The sequence below is a fragment of the Heloderma suspectum genome, chromosome 4 (assembly GCF_057233095.1).
Source record: "Heloderma suspectum isolate Gila_16-S chromosome 4, 16-S_ref, whole genome shotgun sequence".
Classification (NCBI taxonomy): Eukaryota; Metazoa; Chordata; class Lepidosauria; order Squamata; family Helodermatidae; genus Heloderma; species Heloderma suspectum.
In genome coordinates, this window is record NC_139461.1 from 266,068,917 (window position 1) to 266,089,345 (window position 20,429).

General features: G+C 43.0%; 2 protein-coding genes across 5 annotated transcripts in view; one reads left to right on the forward strand and one right to left on the reverse strand.

Annotated features, from left to right (window-relative positions):
- Positions 1–917: 917 nt before the first annotated feature.
- Positions 918–6,008, reverse strand: LOC146348652 (uncharacterized). 2 transcript variants are annotated; one of them, XM_084853691.1, is made up of 4 exons: positions 5,518–6,008; positions 2,754–2,878; positions 2,578–2,639; positions 918–1,392 (listed from the first exon to the last, which is right to left on the reverse strand). In XM_084853691.1, exons 1-4 carry the CDS (start codon positions 5,925–5,927, stop codon positions 1,348–1,350), a joined length of 642 nt encoding a protein of 213 aa, XP_084709817.1. In that variant the 5' UTR covers positions 5,928–6,008; the 3' UTR covers positions 918–1,347. The 2 variants fall into 2 exon arrangements, with proteins under 2 accessions (XP_084709817.1, XP_084709816.1); XM_084853690.1 differs by having other exon boundaries at positions 925–1,197.
- Positions 5,706–20,429, forward strand: part of KLHL12 (kelch like family member 12) — a 29,639-nt gene continuing 14,915 nt past the window's right edge. The window contains exons 1-4 of one of the 3 annotated variants that reach the window (XM_084853687.1): positions 5,706–6,020; positions 9,694–9,933; positions 15,128–15,281; positions 17,053–17,270. In XM_084853687.1, the coding sequence (XP_084709813.1) occupies positions 9,751–9,933; positions 15,128–15,281; positions 17,053–17,270 (555 nt within the window). In that variant the 5' untranslated portion in view covers positions 5,706–6,020; positions 9,694–9,750. Of the gene's footprint in view, positions 6,181–9,693; positions 9,934–14,544; positions 14,633–15,127; positions 15,282–17,052; positions 17,271–20,429 lie in introns of those variants that run through there. The other 2 variants (XM_084853688.1, XM_084853689.1) reach the window with 2 other exon arrangements.

Genomic DNA, 20,429 nt, shown 5'->3' on the forward strand with positions numbered 1-20,429 from the left:
TGTGCTTCATCAGTTCAAAAAATGGTTTACACAGCACTGTAAAGCATGAAATAAAGTAATCTTGTCACCAGTTGGGGGCAAGAATGAGTGGAAATTGCCACTTTGCTCTGATTTGGACTTAGTGCCCACTCTAATTTAAAAAAAAAATCTTATAATGAAGAAAAAGCACACTTACAGAGCAATCCTAACCTCCTCTGATGGCCTTCCAGATGATGTGCAAGTCTCCCTCTGCCAGTGGAGAAGAGCTCCATTGGCAGGAGTAGAAATGGGAAGGCCCGGAAAAAAACTGTAAAAAAAAAATGGGGGGGGGACACCAGTTTTTTCCCCACTTTTTCCCAGGACCGTTTTTGGGTTTTTTTACAAAACACCAAACAACTTTTGATTAGGAAGTATTTTCTTTTAGAATTTAAGGTGTTTATATTGTTACCAAGCCTCCCCCCCCCCAATGATTTCTAAAATCGATGTAATAAGAAGAGTTTTATAGAAAGATTGGGGATGTAAAATGTCTGGAAATAATGAAGGCATGGGGATTTTTTTTTAAAAAAAACTTCTCTGTAAGATTTTCAGCATAGTTACTTCTTCCATTTATCATTAAAATTATTAATGCAGTGTATCTTTTACTGATAAACATTTGGGGATGTTCCAAGTTGTGCTCAGTTTCCCAGCATGTGAATAGAATCACCTTATCATCATATGGAAGAAAATGTATATTCTTGACAGTTTGGGTTTTGTTCTACAGAGTCCTGTGTTTCTGGACTTGTCTTCCTCTGCCTTCTGCTTCTTCTGGATTCTAGGATGATTCAGATGTTTCAGGGAGTACTTGCTGAAGTTTACCTCTGATCAGACATAAACTAAGAACCTAAAACATGTTATGTATAACTTGGTTTGCTCATAAAATTAATCATGTTTAGTACATTACATTTTTAAAGTATAGTTTATTCAGACAAAAAATACAAATTTACTGAGTTCACTTTTTAAAGTACATGAAGGTAGAACATCATCAGACAGCAACAGAACTGTGACAAAACAGGCCCAGTTCGCACGAGATGACAACTCATGAGTTGTTTAAACCATGGGTTGTTGGGGTCATGCAGGAGTGAGCAAGGAAGCTGCCTCCCGCCTGCTCACCACTTCGACTTTGCATCCAGTTTCTCCAACAGCCCAGGAAACCTTTCCCTCCTTAATGGATTTTCTGTGCTTAAAAAAAACAATCAGAAGCAGTGGGAAAACACAGGCGGGTTACAAATGGAAGATGACATCATCTGGTAAAATTCTGTGAATTAAGTCAGAGTTATTGCACAATTAAAGCCTTGTCCAGAAGCACCCCCAGTCAATCATGGAAATGTTTCACCTCTCCTCTCCAATCTTCAAACACTGGGATAAGTCTGCCATCTACTGGGAGAAAGGGTTCCCTGTTTAGTAATGATACTGGACCTTACAAATGCCTAATAGCCCACATAATATGACTGCCCTTAAGGTAGTATCCTGGAATGTTAAAGTCATGGTAACACCTCAAAAAAAGAAAACAAGTACTTCAATTCTTAAAGAAGGGGAAACAGGCACAGCAAGTATTCAGGAAATGCACATGTTGATGACAGATGGTGATAAGCTCTAGAAAGACTGGATTGGCAGTGTCATGACAGAAATTACTCTGGGACATGACAGGGACTTGCCTGTTATAAATGCCTCAATGTCAATTCTTAACTCAAAACTAGACCCTTCTGGTATATCTATGATTTTTTTTATAGAATCCACTCCATATTCACCCAATCAGGATGACCCTAGCTTCAAAAGTACTTATTCATAAAGGTGCTGAGATTGGGTTAGATCCAGTGCTGGTGACCTAGCAGTAAAATGGAAACTGCTGGGAGAGCTGATTTTCCCTCCCACTGCCTCTGGAGCAGATTTGGGGGAGCGGGGAGGTACATGAGGTTGTAGTGGGAAGAGCAAGGGGAAATCCCATTACATGAGTCCACCTGTGTGACGTTGGATTTAACCCATTATACATGAAGGGGAGATAAACAAAGTGCCAAACTCATTGTTAGCTTGGTCCATTAGATCTCACTGTTACACTCTTGCATAGCTGACATGGAATGTGGAGGACATTTTGAGGCTTATGCACCCAACGAAGAGCACAGATTATTTCTCTTGCCAATCTGAGCAGGCATCTCACTAACACTGCCATTAGGTCCATCTTAATTTCAGATTATGTGCCGCCTACTCTACTAACCTACAGAGAGGCAAACACAAGTCTAGTTGGCAAATGAATGCCTCTATTTTAAGGGACACCACCAGCCTCATAAAGTCAATGAAGCTACATATCTATGATCAGCTGGAACTGGAAGTCAGCAGAGCGCTATTCTGGGACACTCTCAGGGCATACTCAAGAAGGATGATTTTGTATACTTCTTTTAAAAAGAAAGCTTGGAGTGAGGAACTTCTCAACTTAGAAGACTGACTAAAACGGGGGAAAGTGTTGCAATATAATACTTCCCCCTCCTCCTTCAGTTATAATCAGCTCCTTCGTACACAATATGGGTTGAACAAACTGCACACGCAAGAGGATTTGTTGCTCACCTGTGTAAACAATCCAATTGGGAGCCAGGCAGACAGGCTGGTATATTGCTTGCATACCACATCTCAAGCAAATAGAAAACAAGACAGTTATCTCAAGAAACACTGAGCAAAAGCACTGCCCTTAAATAGACTCAAAGAAAATCAATGAAAATCAACAGAATGACTTGATTTTAAACCTGGAATGCTATGGAGGTGATGGTGAGCAGACTCCACTGTCTGATGGGCATACAGCTTTCTTGTAAAAAAAATCCCACGGCTGTCTAAGGCCAATTGGAAATTTCTTGCTCCTCCAATAGCTGCCCTTGAAGTCAAGCAGAACATTAAATTGATGAAAGGGGGAAGCCGGAGGACCAGATGGATTTAGCATGAATTCATGGCAGAGACCCTCACATCCCTCTTAGCTGGTGTACCTGATGAGGCAGTGTTTATAGGCTCTTTGCCTAAAAGCAAGTAGAAGGCACACATAAACATTATCCCTAAGCCAAGCAGGAACACACAATTTTGTGCCAACTATGGGCCAATTTCACTAATAAGTATTGATACCAAAATCCTGACTGCCACAACTAGTCACCAGACTTAGTATATTTTGCCCCTGGCCCCTGCTGGGCTTTGTCCCTAGCTAGCAGGGATCAGATCATTTATGCTTGGCATTTGGAACCATGATGAGGATGGGACAGATCTGGGGGGTGCATTCAATATGTTATTGGACTTGGAAAAGCCCATTGACAAGGAAAACTGAGCAATAAGAGATCATTACAATGCCAAGTTGTGGGTCTTTCCTCAAAACTGTCTCCTTAATCAACCTCTTCTGAGCCAGCATACCAAGTGTGCTTCTAAAGATAAGTCATAATATGATAAAAGAGTTTCATAATGATTACCCCCTCCTGATGGAGGTCAGGTAGATTCAATCCCTAGTGAGTTTTAGATATGCAGTAAAAACTGTACTGTTTTGCCAGGACTTTGATGGATTTTAGTATTATTTGGCTTGTTTTAAATAATGTTTTATTTCTGCTTTTATGTTGAGTTCTAAGAGCTACAATGCAATGCCTTGAGGCTACTTAACTGAAATCAAAAGGGCTTAGAGCACAATCCTAGGCATATTTAGACAGATATAAGTCCTACAATTCCCAGCATCCCCCAGCCAGCTATGCTGGCTGGGGAATGTTGGGAATTGCTGGACATTTCTATTTAAATATACATAGGATTGCATCCTTAGATGTAAATATTTTGGCAATCCTTATCCACCTTCCATTCATTTCTTCATATAAGAAGCTTGCATTCAACATTCAGTGCCAGTTGAAGGGCTTCCTGGAATTAATCTATACATATCATTACTTCAATCTAAATCAACATTAAGACTGCAATCCTGTACACAGTTATTTACAAGTAAACCCAATAAACTCACTGGGACTTACTTCTGAGTAAGCATACATGGATTTCACTTACTGCTTTACACTTTGTCTTGCACTCCAGCACAACAGTTTCTATTGATATGGCTGCTTTTTGAAACACACAGAACGCCTCCCCCAACTCCACTTTAAGGCCTTTCCCACAGCAGCAACACCTTCTAAGCCACACACAGAAACACTGCCACCAAGACCTTTACCTCAGGTCCAACACCTTTATTTCTCACGATGTGACGACACACTGGCTTTTTATTCTGACATATTCTCTTTATCACTTTTACGCTTTGGTAGGCACAACTCATAGGCATGGGATTTTCAAAAGAAATATGTATTTACAGAATTAAAGTGTAAGACAGTTACTAATCATTTTACTCTCCTGCACATAAATAATTGAGGTATAGTAATTAATCACTTTAAAACCTTCTATATACAAAGATCCTACGCACTCACTGGGGATCTCTACACCTCAAGTTTATTGCGCATTCATGGTTGCTCATACACTGAATTGTGCGAGTCCATTACATGAGGTTGTCCTTGTCCGGGCATTATTCCACTATTTCCTCCCACCTATCCCGTGTTTTCCTCGATCAGAAAGAATGGGGCATTTTTCCAGAGCGCCATGTCCTCCCCGTGGATTTCTCCCCTAGCATGAATGAAGTGCTGAGCGTGGTTGCTGGTGGCGTAGTCATGATGTCGAAGGTGGTGACGAAGGTCTGATGGGCGTTCAGCCTTCCCGCGCCTGAGCCATTTTGGCTCCTCTCCATTTTCAGCTTGCTTGTTCAAAACAGCGGCAGCGAGGGGGGGCGGCGGAGGGGCTGAGAGGCAGGGTCTGGCCAAAAGCACGGAAGGAGGAAGTGGGGCCCAGGGAGATCGGGGGGGGGGCTGTCCGCGCGTCAGCCCCCATCCACCAGTAATGTGCAAGGGGAGGGAAAGGGGCAGGAGCCCAGGAGCAAGTATCGCTGAACCTGGAGCGTGAGTAATGCCTCTTCAGGGAAACATAACGCTGTGGGAACGGCCATCTACAGAGAAGGAAGCCCGTGTAAGGGGAAATCAGTTGTGATCCTGCATTTTAAACGGAGGTGGAAAGCCCCGTTTTAAATGCAGGATTTTAGGCTGGTGAAAGACTGAAGGCAAAAGGAGAAGGGGACGGCAGAGGATGAGATGGCTGGATAGCATCACCGATGCAATGAATATGGACTGGAGCACGCTCCGGGAGAGAGCGCAGGACAGGAAGGCCTGGCGTGCTGTGGTCCATGGGGTCACGAAGAGTCGGACACGACTGAACGACTGAGCAACAACAAGACATCCCCACCGTCTTCTCACCCCCCCCCCCCATCACTCTCTTCCCTACCTGAGCCAGAGCCAGGGCTCCCTGTTTACATATCACACTTTCCACCTCCCTCCGCTCATTCGGCCAGGCATCTCACATATGCAAATACCTCCTGTCACTCATACCGCTCACACGCTAGATCCACTTAATTCAGAATCAAAGCGCTACAACTAGACATGCGACGCTACATGGAGCAAAACAAACCCTTCTCCAGCACGAGAAGAGGCTGGAAGATCCCTCCCCACGCCCTGAACTGGGCTAAACAGCACCGTCTTTAGCGCGGCAACAACATCAGGAAACCGAAAGTTCAATTCCAGGCGAAGCGCTTTCCGGTTGTTTCTATCTCTATAGAAAAATGAGGAAACAAAAGAAAACGGAAGAGCCGAACGGAAGACGGGAAGCGGCCGCTCTGCACTGTGAAGTCTATTATTGGAAACGGGCGCTTCGAACGCCGCCAGCGAGAGCTCCCTCCCGTTGCTTAGTAACCCAGACGGAGCAGGGTCCATCCGCTGAGCGTTCCTCGGGCCTCCTCTCGGCCTGCGGCGTTTTTCGCGGGGGTTAAGCTGAGAAATGGTTTTCTGAAGTCTGGGGCTAGGCGTCTCTAGCGACGTCATCTACTCGCGCCTGATGCGAGGGAGGAAGGAGTCGTGTGGGCCCGAGGAGCCGGGACTCTCTCCCCGCACGGGGAGGGTGCGGCGACGGTGGCGGTGAGTTTGGGTGGAGGAGATCGCCGGGGACCAGGCGTGATGCCCCGCCTTCGGTGTGGCGGCTGCGCAGAAAATAGAGCTCCTGCGCCGCCCCGTCGGCCCGCCCGCTCGCCCGCCGCATGCCTCCAGGTGTCCACTGGCCCAGGGGCGGACCCTGGAGGTGAATAAAGCCGTAAGAAACGGGCAGGGGCGTCCCCCCTGCCTTGCGCCACCCTCCCCTCTCCCAAGAGGCTGACGCGCATCGTTTCTTTCGCGGTCGGAAGCTGGTCCTCCCGAGCCACAGTCACAGCTCTCATTTACTGCTGTATAGCTAAAAGTATAGGTACCCCATGTTGAAGACGAAAGGTCTTGCCCTAGTGTGGATGTTGGCGTCCGGACTGGCGATGTTACCTAGGCAGCTCATTCTCCTCGCTGACACAGGTGGTTGGTTCTGTGTTAGCTAGTGGGACTCCTTGCCTGAATTGGTGTGTGTGGGTGGACTTGTTAAAACAGATGACAGTACTTGCCCATAAGGAAACCATGAATGCCCATAGGGAAACACAGGCTTCTACCTGCCTATTGGGAAACCATGAAGGGCCACTGGGAAACATAGGCTTCTACCTACCCATAGGGAAATCCTGAGTGCCCATAAGGAAACTATAGGCTTCTACCTGCCTGTAGGAAACATAGGCTTCTACCTGCCCATTGGGAAATCCTGAATGTTTCCCTATGGGCATTCAGGATCTCCCTGTGGGCAGGAAGAAGCCTATGTTTCCCTATGGACATTCATGGTTTCCCTATGGGCAAGTACTTTCATTTGTTTTAGTATGTCGTGTGTGTGTGTGTGTGTGTGTGTGTAGGGGGTGATACATGTATCCCCTTTAGGGAGTACCCCAGGAACTGTAGTTCTGTGAATGGAGTAGCTGGACTGGACAGTTCAGCGCTAAGAGAATATGCCCCTCATTCCCACATTGGAGCCAGCCTGCATGAGGCAAGGAGACCCATTAGTTAACACAACAATTTGTGTCTGTGAGGAGAATTAGCTCTGAAATGGATTTTCTTTGCTCACATATTTGAGAGCAAGTGTAGGATAGAAAATAGCTAATGAAGCAAGATTTTGCAATGGGCATGCCCAGACATACATGAACAATCTTCTTGTTGTGAATGACACAATTGGGTCTGGCTATTTAGATCCTGATAATGCAAATAGAGAGGAGTAACTCTGAAGTCAACTTGCAACACCTTCAGAAAAATACAATTCTTGGGATGCCGGGGAAGGGGAAAATGTGATAGTTTAATTGCTTTAAATGAAGTTTAACTCTGTAGTGCAGATATGGGCTCATATCTGCCAATTTGCACATCTGTCTTGGAGTCACTGCTTACAGGAGTTGCAACCAAACTCCAAGTAGTGTGCACAATAAGGCCTATCTGCTTCAATACTGATAAGCTAAGCGTAAGTAGGAGGTCTGGCCTTCACCTTGTATGTTGAAAATTGTAAATGAAGTATGTGCAGTCATGAGAATAGGAAAAATTAAACTGCTAGATTCTGAGTCGACCAACCATATGCTCCATTTCTTTGGCGTAACTCCCATCAAACTGAGTGAATCATGCATAGGACCTGGCTGTTAGGCATCTGCTGTAGTAATTTCTTAATGATGTTTAAGCTTCCTTTATAAAGCAAGGGTAGGGGCTTTCATAATAGAAACCATGTTTTTAAAAATGTGGGCTGCAAGTTCATATTTGTGCGTTTAGTTTTAGAAGTACCTATTACTATGCCCAGTCTGGTAAGAGATTCATGAAGTTGTTTAGACTGCAGGTTGGCTTCCATTTCTAATTTAACTCTCTTCTTGGTTTGTGTGTGTTAACCAGAATGAGGTCTTTTGGCATGAAATCCAAGCATTTGGTTTAAGGTGGAGAAATGCTTCCTTCTCCTGTGTTCTAAATTTGATTTCTGGTATAGTGGCTAAAAGTTTGAACTATATGTCATTAAGTCCCCAGTTCCAACTGTGCTGCAGCAATAAACTGACAGGCAGGGTAATCCTATTGCTAAATTGGAGTGCTCCCACATTTCCAAAGCCCTGCTGGGCTCTTGCAGGCAGGGAGAAAGGAATTTGCCACTTGTTTCCTCCTGCTGTTTTTTCAATCTATATCTCACTTATTCTGACCAATGGGAGGGAAACATTTAGACCAACTCTTGGGCTGGTCTAAATGTTCCCTGACGTTGGGGGCATGTGAAGGTTTTGGATAGTGCATATACAGAGCTTTACTTGCTCTGCTCACATCATGCCCCTAGCTTTGATGTTGGGGAGGTAAGACCTGAAGATCTTTCTGCAGGGTCCCAGAAAGGGAAATCTGAGATCAGAGCTCCCCCTCCAAGGTTGGAACTCTGTCTCCAATCTCAAAGTGGGAAATCCAACCTATCCTATGGCCTCTGGAACTCCAGGCGCCATAGCACTTCAGCCTTAGATTCCATGCTGGCTGGGGAACGCTAGGAGTTGTAGGACTTATTTCTGTCAAAACATGTATAGGAGTGTGCGCTTAGTGGCTGTAGGCAAGCAACTATATCTTAGCCTCCCTCAGTTCCCTATCTGCAGCTTGGCATGATGATAATATTGATTTGCATTACAGGATTTTTGTAATGCTTACTGAGATAATGTCCATAAACTACTTACAATGCTTTAAAGCACTAAAAAATTTAGGTGGTACTTCACAGCAAAGTTGGCCTGAGTTCTCCAGCTGTGGGATCTGGTTATCTCTCAAGTAAGAAGATACCTACCCTTCTTCCTGCTCTCTGGCAAGCACATCCATTCTTCTGACATATTTTGGATATCTTTTGTCACTACTGCAACTTCTGAATTAAACTGAAGTAATTGATATCAGGGGGAGTTAAGTACAGTGGAAATATATGGCTAATGTTAGCCACACTGAGTGTAAATGTTCACTACTTTGGTTTCCTGGAGTAGCATTGCTCCACTTCTGTCATGCCTTGCCCTTGTACCTAATCTTTTCTTCGCTGTCTTAGTCTGTATTCTTGTATTGCTTTGATGTTCTACAATTCACTTACCACATGTTTGATAGTAAATAAATGTGTAGTAGTATGTCCTGAGACTTGTCTGTTAAAATGTTTTTTTCTAATGTAAAACTGCTCTGTTAGATAGAACTGGTAATTGGAATGCAGCTGAGTAGAACAGTCCATAAGCCTGGCTGACGCAGTTAGAAAAGAGGCAAGGTGAGCCACATCAACTGCTGCCAACCATAATGGTGCAATGGGTAGCTATCAGCAAAAGAGCCTTCTCTGTAGTGGCTACCAGTCTGTAGAATGCCCTTCCTAGGAAGATCTGCTTGACATCTTCACTGAATACATTCAGATGCCAGGTTAAGACCTTTCTCTTCCAGCACGTGTTTAATCTTTAACCTGTTGCTCTGTTTATTAACCTTACTGCTTGCTGTTTAATATTTTTAATATTTTGATATTTTAATTGTTGGATTTATTGATTTATTGTTTTGTTTTGTATTATAAACTACCCCGAGGACATCTGCCAGTTGGTGGTATATAAATTTAATAAATAAATAAACTGTATAGGTGAGAGAACTACAGCAGAGACCAAGTTCCGCATTCTCCACCATTTATCTTTGTCAAACTTGGCTATATGTTCATTAGATGCCATCAGTAAGCACATTCTTCTTTTCACAGGTTACACATACTCTGAACTTGCCATCTCAACACTCTTGTTGGCTGAAGTAACTCACTATGGCTCCTAAAGATATAATGACTAATTCTCATGCCAAATCCATTCTCAATGCAATGAATTCTCTGCGTAAAAGTAACACACTTTGTGACGTGACCCTGCGTGTGGAGCAGAAAGACTTTCCAGCCCATCGTATTGTGTTAGCTGCTTGCAGTGACTATTTCTGTGCTATGTTCACCAGTGAGGTAGGCAAGATGCACAGCATTTTTTATTCATGCAGGTTAGAAAGTTCCTTGTAATACAGCTTCAACAGTGCAAAAATGACAGTAAGGCTGCAATCCTACATGTACTTTCCTGGGGGTAAGTCACATTGACCTCAATGGAGCTTACTTCCAAGTAGATATGTTTAGGATTGCACTGCATGGCTACAGTTCTGTATCCACTTACTTAGGAGTAAAGCCATGGGACTTGCTTCTGAGTAAATATGCATAGGATTGGGCTTTAAAAATGCGTATAAAATTATTTAAATACATGAAAGCTGCCAAATAGTGAAATGAACCATCTGGAGAAACATATAAATAAAATATTGGGGCAGAAGTTAGCATTATCTGTAATGTCTTATTCACGTTCCTACTAGACTTCTTTAGCATGGAGTTGGAGGTTGCACAGTTACTTTAATTCTCATTCAACTTTACATTTTAAGTTACTATGCAACCTCCAACTTGTTGAGATAATTCTAGTAAAAATGTGAATAAGACATTATAGGTAATAGTAACTTTTTTGTCCCATGTTTTATTTAGTTATTTCTTTTTCAGCACATACCTTGGCTATTGTGAAATTCAAATATTAAATCTGGCTGGCAACTAATTTTTTTACAGGGGCTATATTCTGCTCTGCCCTCTGACTCACTACCAGTGCCTCCTTAGCCTCTCTCCTGTGTGAATAGCAGTGGAGGCTTTAACAGAGCCTTTCATTTAGGCACCCCAGTGTCCGACTTCTCTCTGTCTTGGCTTGCACACAGCGGCAAGCAGCCTAGGTGCATAAGAGCGGAACTTCCACAGTGCTTCTCTTTTGCACCTTGCTATACTTTTTTTTTTTTTTGTCCCCTTCATGGATCACTGCCTTGTTGTGGCAAAGGGGCTTGCGTAACTCAGTGAAGCCATAAGCTATGCCGTGCAGGGCCACCCAAGACTGACAGGTCATGGCAGAGAGTCCTGATAAAATGTGGTCCACTGGAGAAGGAAATGGCAACCCACTCCAGTATTCTTGCCAAGAAAACCCCATGGAACGTATCACAAGGCTAAAAGAGATGACGCCAGAAGATGAGCCCCTCAGGTTGGAAGGTGTCCAGTATACCACTGGGGAAGAGCAGAGGGAATTTCCAAGTAGTGCCAGAAAGAGTGAAGCGGCTGGGCCAAAGCCGAAAGGACACTCAGCTGTGGATGTGTCTGGTGGTGAAAAGAAAGTCCGATGCTGTAAAGAACAATATTGTTTAGGAACCTGGAATGTAAGATCAATGAAACAGGGTATGCTGGAGGTGGTCAAACATGAGATGGCAAGATTGAACATTGACATCTTGGGAATCAGCAAACTAAAATGGACACGCATGGGCGAATTTAATTCAGGTGACCATCATATCTACTACTGTGGGCAAGAATCCCTTAGAAGAAATGGAGTAGCACTCACAGTCAACAAAAGGGTGCAGCACTGGGGTATAATCTCAAAAACGATAGAATGATCTCAGTACGAATCCAAGGCAAGCCATTCATCACAGTAATTCAAGTCTATGCCCCAACCACTGATGCCAAAGAAGCTGAGGTAGGTCTTCACAGAACTGATCAACAACACCTTCTAGAACACCAAAAAAAGATGTCCTCTTCATCATAGGGGATTGGAATGCTAAAGTAGGAAGTCAAGAAATAACCAGGATAACAGGTAAGCATGGCCTTGGTGTACAAAATGAAGCAGAACAAAGGCTAATAGAGTTTTGCCAAGAGAACACGCTGATCATAGCAAACACTCTTTTCCAACAGCACAAGAGGCGACTCTACACATGGACATCACCAGATGGTCAATATCGAAATCAGATTATGTCCTTTGCAGCCAAAGATGGAGAAGCTCTATACAGTCAATAAAAACAAGACCTGGAGCTGACTGTGGCTCAGATCATGAGCTTCTTATTGCAAAAATTCAGCTTAAATTGTAGAACGTAGGGAAAACCACTAAACCATTCAGGTATGACCTAAATCATATCCCTGATGAATATACAGTGGAGGTGAGGAATAGATTTCAGGGATTAGACCTGATAGACAGAGTGCCTGAGGAACTATGGACGGAGGTCCGTAACATTGTTCAGGAGGCAGCAACTCAATCCATCCCAAAGAAAAAGAAATGCAAGAAAGCAAAGTGGCTGTCTGAGGAGGCTTTACAAGTAGCTGAGGAAAGAAGGGAAGCGAAAAGCAAGGGAGAAAGGGGAAGATATATCCAACTGAATGCAGAGTTCCAGAGAATTGCCAGGAGAGACAAGAAGGCCTTCTTAAATGAACAATGCAAAGAAATCGAGGAAAACAACAGAATGGGAAAGCCTAGAGATCTTTTCAAGAAAATTGGAGATCTCAAGGGAACGTTTTGTGCAAAGACGGGCATGATAAAGGACAAAGAAGGCAGGGACCTAACAGAAGCAGAAGAGATTAAGAAGAGGTGGCAAGAATACACAGAAGAACTATACAGGAAAGATCTTAATGTCCCTGATAGCCATGATAGTGCAGTCACTAAACTTGAGCCGGACATCCTAGAGAGTGAAGTCGAGTGGGCCTTAGGAAGCATTAGTAACAACAAAGCTAGCAGAGATGACGGTATTCCGGCTGAGCCATTTAAAATCCGAAAAGATGATGCTGTTAAAGTGCTGCACCCAATATGCCAACAAATTTGGAACACTCAGCAGTGGCCGCAAGACAGGAAAAGGTCAGTTTACATTCCAATGCCAAAGAGGGTTCAAACTACCGCACAGTTGCGCTCATTTCACATGCCATCAAGGTTATGCTCAAAATCCTACCAGCTAGGCTTCAGCAGTATGCGAACCGAGAACTACCGGAAGTACAAGCGGGGTTTCGAAGAGGCAGAGGAACTAGAGAACAAATCACCAACATTCACTGCATCATGGAGAAAGCAAGAGAATTCCAGAAAAACGTCTATTTCTGCTTCATTGACTACGCTAAAGCCTTTGATTGTGTGGATCACAACAAACTGTGGCAAATTCTTAAAGAGATGGGGGTACCAGACCACCTTACCTGTCTCCTGAGAAACCTGTACAAGGGTCAAGAAGCAACAGCAAGAACCGGACATAGAACAACCGATTGGTTCCAAATTGGGAAAGGAGTACGACAAGGCTGTATATTGTCGCCCTGCTTATTTAATTTATATGCAGAGTACATCATGAGAAACTCCAGGCTGGATGAATCACAGGTCAGAATTAAGATTGCTGGGAGAATTATCAACAACCTCAGATACGCAGACGATACCACCCTAATGGCAGAAAGCGAAGAGGATCTCAAGAGCCTCTTGCTGAGGGTGAAAGTGGAGAGTGCAAAAGCTGGTTTGAAACTCAACATTAAGAAAACTAGGATCATGGCATCTGGCCCCATCACTTCCTGGCATATAGAAGGGGAAGAAATGGAAGCAGTGACAGATTTTACTTTCTTGGGCTCCAAGATCACTGCAGATGGTGACTGCAGCCATGAAATTAAAAGACGCTTGCTCCCTGGGAGGAAAGCTATGGCAAACCTAGACAGCACAGTAAGAAGCAGAGACATCACCTTTCCGACAAAGGTTCGTATAATCAAAGCTATGGTTTTCCCAGTAGTAATGTCTCGCTGTGAGAGCTGGACTATAAGGAAGGCTGAGCGCCGAAGAATTGATGCGTTCGAACTGTGGTGCTGGAGGACTCTTACGAGTCCCCTGGACTGCAAGGAGGTCCAATCAGTCCATCCTAAAGGAAATCGACCCTGACTGCTCATTGGAAGGACAGATACTGAAGCTGAAGCTCCAATATTTTGGCCACCTAATGCGAAGAGAAAACTCCCTGGAAAAGATCCTGATGCTGGGAAAGATTGAAGGCAAAAGGAGAAGGGGACGGCAGATGATGAGATGGCTAGATAGCATCACCAATGCAATGAATATGAATTTGAGCACACTCCGGGAGAGAGCAGAGGACAGGAAGGCCTGGCGTGCTACGGTCCATGGGGTCATGAAGAGTCAGACACGACTTAACGACTGAACAACAAAATACTTTTTTGTAACACAAGAAATTTTACACATAATACAGTCAACTAATCACAGATTCCACATAGTATTATTCTATTAATAATTTAGTCTCTTCTGCAATACTTAATTTGAACCAGAGACTCACTGCCTACACTCTTATCAGCTATTGTTACGCTAACTGGTACACTAATGTGCATTTGAACTCTACTTACAGACACTTGGCTGTATCCAGTGTTAGTCCTACTTAGAGTAGGCTCGTTGAAATGAATGGGACTTAAATTATACCAGCATTGGATACAACCCCTTTTATGTGCAGTGTTTTTTAAAAATTCCTGTCCTTTGTTCACAACTCATAACCACGAGACCTTTAGAAAAGAGCTTTGATGGAAAAATAGCATATTCTACAAAAAGACTGAAATGAATAAAGAAAGACTACCTGGTACGGCTGAAAAGAAGCAAAGTTAAATCGCATACTTCTAAATTCTTCAATGTTATATACAGATTTGCTTTCCTGGATAACGGTGCATTTTTTATAATTGTTATAGTGGTTACAAATCCATGCTTGTAAATTGCCACTCATCTAGGTACCCATTGTGTGTACAGTCTTCAGATGACCAGAGAGGAAGCTTTACAAATGTTGGTGGTTCTTGCGTAGTTTTGGGCCACAAATAACTATTGCAGGTAGGTCATGGATAAGCCTACCAAAACACATTTTTGTGGACTAGTAACTTATTTGCAAAGCTATATTAATTTATCATCTCAACCCTGAATTTAGTACAGTAATAACTTTGGTGTAATTTGGATTTAAAACAGATGTGAATCTTAATTAGTTATGGTGAATGAATATTCTTGTCTCTTAAACAGATTTTAAAACATGTTATCTAAGTCTTTGCTCTGGTCTTTCAAACTGTACTTTTAGGACTATTCTCTTTGCATCAAGAAACTCTGTTGGGTATTTGTTATACATTCCATTTGCTGAAATATACTTCCTTTCTCTACCCCATTGTCTAAATTTATTTATAGTGTTTGTAGACCACCCCATAACAAAATTCTCTGGGAAGTTTAAATAAACAATTTATACTTGAGCTTTCCAGGTTAGACTTCACAACCCAGTAAAGGCCATTAATATAACTCTCAGGAAAAGAAAACAGTGCTTTTCTCATTTGTAATGTGCAGCTTTCAGAGAAGGATAAACCCTATGTGGATATCCAAGGACTAACGGCCTCAACTATGGAAATATTGCTGGACTTTGTTTACACGGAGACTGTTCATGTAACAGTGGAAAATGTTCAAGAGTTGCTCCCAGCAGCCTGTTTGCTTCAACTGAAAGGTAATGGCAAAAACTGTGTAGATCAGGGATGGAGATCTTTTTGGAGTCCTTGAGGTAGGGGTGTGTGTGTGTGTGTGTGTGTGTGAGAGAGAGAGAGAGAGAGAGAGAGATTGGGTGAGCCTTTTCAGTAGAGTGAGTTCCACAACACAGGTGATGTGGGGAATGCCCCACTGCAGATCCTCATGGCTGATACAATGGGATGGGATCTGGAGAAAGGCCTTGAATCTAGCTCTCAAAGGGTAGAGGCGTCATAAGGAAGCAGAAGGCGCTCCTAAGGAGATTCATCAAAAGTACAGCTTGGTTAACAAGGGAAATCAAGGACAGCATAAAAGGCAAGAAGGCTTCCTTTAAAACAGGGGAGCACAACCTTTTTAGCTCTCCAACATACAATTTGCTGGGTTGCGTGTCACATGTAAGCCACTTCTGCTTTGCATAATCGGCTCCTGATCGGCCAGATAGGAGGTTGTTGCGTGACGTGTGAACCCAGACGCTGTGGGTTATTCTTGGGTTAAACAACCCAAAGTTAACTTAAGAACCAATTGCAGGTTAACTTTAAGTTGTTTAATTCACAAACAACCCATTGGCCCCATTTGCATGTGCTGCTGCCATTTTGAATATGCAACCTCCGATTGGAGGTTGCTCCGTGACAGCTGAACTCCAACACTATGATCTGGTTCTCATGTAAAAATAACCCATTGGTTTAAAAAAAAATGATGGCTGGTCATGCACAAGACGTTGGCCTGCTTGCAGTGAGCCCACCTCTTCCGCTTTAGCACCCAGCCCATGGATCTTTGTAGGTTATGCAGTGTGACATGTGAACCCAGACCACTGGGTTGTTTAAGGGCTAAACAACCCAGCAGTTATCCATTGGTTTGTTTTTGGATTAACCACTGGGTTGTTTAGTCCCTAAATAACCCAGCAGTGAGGATTCACACATCATGCTGCATAACCTACAAAGGAGCTAATTGTGGGTTGTGTGGTAAAGTGGAAGAGAAGGGCACACTGCTGGTACACCACAACCCATTGGTTTTTAAACCAATGGGTTTTTTAACCGATGGGTTGTCGTTATATGTGAACAGGGCCTGTTGGTTAAGCATGGGTCTAAAAACCCACAGTTAACCTAACAACTAATTGTAGGTTAACTGGGGGTGGTTTAACCCATGATGAACCCATAGTGTCCAGATTCAGCTGTCACGGAGGAACCTCTGATTGGGCTGATTGGAGGTTTAAAATGGCTGTAGCATGCACCTGGACATGCTACAGTTAATTAACCCATGATTTGCCACTGTTACATGCAAACCAGGTCATTGTGCCCAGGTTTGCACATCACATGACAGCCTACAATCAGGCTGATTGGAGGTTGATTATGCAAGGTGGCAGCAGCTTGCAACCCGGCAAATTGTGGGTTAATTCACCCACATTTTGCTGCTGTTACGTGCAAACCTGGTCATATTCTCCCCAGCCCCACACACATACCTCTCCACACAGTGTTTAAAATAGCTTTAAAAAATGTATTTTACTAATGTCACACAGTTTCTAGAATTCATGACTGACAAAATCCAATAATGCTAACTGCCAAGTAAAATGGAAGGCTAGGGAGATGGAGAACTTTATATTTACCAGAGTTGGTGTTCACTAGAGAAACTGATTTATTTTTATTGTTGCGTGGTTTATTTTCTCACTTTCAAAGCAGAATTTGGTTCTCTGAAATACTTTTCAGAGCAGTGGCTTAGCCATCTGAAGTACAAATCATTATTTCATTTTCTCACAGGAGTGAAGCAGGCTTGCTGTGAATTCTTGGAAAGCCAGCTGGATCCATCCAACTGTTTGGGGATCCGAGATTTTGCTGAAACGCACAATTGTGTTGACTTAATGCAGGCAGCAGAGGTCTTCAGCCAGAAGCACTTCCCAGATGTAGTTCAACATGAAGAGTTCATCCTCCTAAATCAAGAAGAAGTGGAAAAGCTAATCAAATGTGATGAAATTCAGGTAAAAGCTATCTTGTTACTGCACAAAGTAATAAGGGAGTGCTACTTGGTTCTTGCATGTGACAGATTGGAACCAAACACCACCCAAGAATTAACTAGTGAAATATTGGTTGGGATTCTGAGAATCCCGGGTTTCATTTAAAAATAAAGGCACGTTTCTAATGCTCATAGTTACCATGACAAATATGCAATGACAAAAAATGCTAATATATTCCATAGTTTTGAACATGTCAACTAGTGCTGGAATATCTTTTTATCCCAACTCTACTGAGTTAGGCTTTTTTCTGCTGTAGCACTTAGTTTGAAAGCTAATGGAGAGTATTTTCTTCTATTAGAACTATGTCTTGAAGAATAAATTATCATTTCCTGTTAGATATTATAATAGTGTGCATATAAAAACAAGAAGCAGAACAAAATCTACTTTTGTCTGTGGAAGTGAGAAGTAAGATACAGTTAGTGTAAAGCAAGGAAATGTCATGTTCTGTTCTCACACTCAGCAGTATGCCTACAAGTTGAATTGGTCTTTCAGAAGGAAATTATACATCACCTGTAAGTGTAGACCTGTTTTTATATGCTTTCAAGTCAATGTAGAAAACTTACTGCTCTGTTTATTTTCTAGGTGCTACTGAAAAGAGAAATAGCAGTAAGCACTAGAGAACGTTTGGGGTCTACTGTCTAATAAGTACACTGTTTTCTCATGTACTTTAGTTTCAGAGGACACACAAACATAGAGGTTACAAACTGAAGGATTTACATATGCTTGTCAGGAATTTTGACTTTTTTTCTTCTCCCCTGCTCTTTCATGCTATAGTTGAAATTACTTTTCATATCCAAGGATTGTCTTTTTGATCAGAAGAGCTCCAGTGGAAGGGAGTGAGATCCAGTAAAGGTTCTTGCTGCAGGAAGGGAAAGTGACTTTTGCCAGTTCCCCCACCCCCTGCAGCCCCTGTACCACTTCCAGAATGGCTACAGTGGGTCCCCCAAACCTTCAGAGCAGCTTTTCAGGGGGCTGTGGAGGGAAGAAGGAATTGGCAAAAATCCCACCCATCCCAAATCCCACTCCCCAGTGGGAGTATCTCGTGAGCAGGTTTTCACTCATGGGAGCTCTGGATGCTAGTCCTAGACCTATGTTTATGGTAACATCATATGGCATTCCCTACACTCATGATTTAAACTTTTGGGGAATGCTAACTGGTATATTCCTGTTAACAACAGGGCCTCAAGAGAACCCCAAATTTCATAAGAATTCTTCAAGTGGAATTTGAAAAAAACAACAACCTTGAAGGTCAGGTTAAAATAGGCACTTAGGACAAACATGCTGGGGGATACTGTGGGAACCAGAATGCTGGAATACATGGACTATTGGTATAATCCTGCAGGGCTCTTCTTGTGACTGGATTCAGGAACTCAGACAGGCATGAAAAAGCCTGGATTAAAAACTTTCAGCATCTCATCTGGAACCAAGTAGTACTAAGAACAGAAAAAGAAGGTCCAGGAATAGAAATTCCAAAGCGGTCAGGAAGATATACTTAGGACCAAAAAGGACTAAAAGATGCGAAGCTGAAACTGAGGAGTCTGAGCAGAAGAAGGGAGAGTATGTAGGATGTACAAGATGTAGGTCAGGAACAGTCAAGGTAGATTTAGTAGAAGTGTCCTTCAAAGGCTCGAAGAAGAGCTATACCTGTCACTGCTATCAAGGGGAGATCTGGGCTTGCTTCTCCAGGTGGGATAAAAGGCAGAGAGAAGCTTAGGAAAAGTACTATGCAGTGACAAATGCAAACAAGGGCCAAAAAAATGTTGAAATGAAGGTCAGAGCAATCCTAACTGGGCTGGGGGAGCAGAGTGTTGGATCATCTGCCACATCCAAAGTCCTGCCAGCTCATGCTGGCAAGGGTGGAAACGGGGCAGTTTTTCTGGACTTTTTAGCCTTCCAGATCTTTATCTTTTGAAATACCACCCTCATTGAAACCAATGGGGGAGGGCAATTGACTGTGCCAGCTCCAGGCTGGTGTAGTTGAAGGACCCAATGCTTGGGCTTCTGAGGGGAACAGAAGGTCTTTGGTTATAAAGTCGCTCCCAAAACACCCTGTTTTAGGGCATACTCTTGGAGAAACATCCATGGGCATAACTGGGACATCTGGGGCAGACATGCCCACCCCATCCCCTGTGCATACACAGAGCTCCTCTTCGCCATGGGAGGGGCACCTCAACCCCATCTTGAAATCCTCCAGTTGACAGACCTGAGGAATAGGATTGTGCTGAAATAGGATTGTGCTTTTCTTTTAAAGGTTTTTTCTCTTCTGAACTAATCAGTCAACAAGGAACATATATCACCTCCTTGAAGGTGCATTACAAGCATGTAAGAGCTATCATTCAAAACCTCTCCAGCATTTTGCCCAGTTCAAAGCACTATGTTAAATGCACCAGTAATTCATGGATGGAGCTTACTGAAATTCCCAGGAATCTCTGTGATCTCTTAATGTAATAATGCATAACCAAAGTTGGCAGCATTTCAAATTAATATGGACCTGAAAATGTATTTCGGCGGTGGAGTCTTCACTGTAAGCCTAGCGAGAAAGAAAAAATTACTGGAAGAAACATAGGAATTGGTTTAAGGAGGGAAGTCTGGAGTACTATTCCTGAGTCTTCCTGATTATTTATGGAAGAATGTGATTGCTTAAGAGTTGGTGAAATTAATTAACCCAGCCTTCCCAAACCTGGTGCTCTCCAGATGTTTTGGATCAGCTTCCAACAGCCCCAGCCAGCATGGCCAGTGGTGAGGAATGCTCAGAGTTGTAGGCCTAAACATCTAGAGGACACCTGGTTGGGGAAGGCCGAACTAACCCATCTGGATGAAACTGTGAGGCAAGGTTTTCTTGAAAGTAGTCAGCCAGTGCTCATGAGAGTTATGAATGGATATTTATTTTTGTGCTACAAAATCATTATTGCGAGTAAATGAGTGAGTTAAAAGTTGTGGAAGTTGTTGAAAATAGTCAAAGTGAAAAAGACGGTAGCAGCTAAGAAAGTATCATTTTGCTATTTACTTTAAAAGCTTTAGAAGCATTTCGTACGCACTGGAGCATCATTTAAAAACTGTCATTGCTAAGGCTACAATCTTAAGCACACTTAGGGTTTGTACAGATGATCTTTTTCTGAGTAA

Coding starts and splice junctions, on each gene's coding strand:
- LOC146348652 (XM_084853690.1), bottom strand. CDS start 5,927: ATGACGTCGCTAGAGACGCCTAGCCCCAGACTTCAGAAAACCATTTCT. Junction 2,879..5,517: donor TCTTCTCGTGCTGGAGAAGG/GTTTGTTTTGCT, acceptor CTTGACTTCAAG/GGCAGCTATTGGAGGAGCAA. Junction 2,640..2,753: donor TCACCTCCATAGCATTCCAG/GTTTAAAATCAA, acceptor TATTTGCTTGAG/ATGTGGTATGCAAGCAATAT.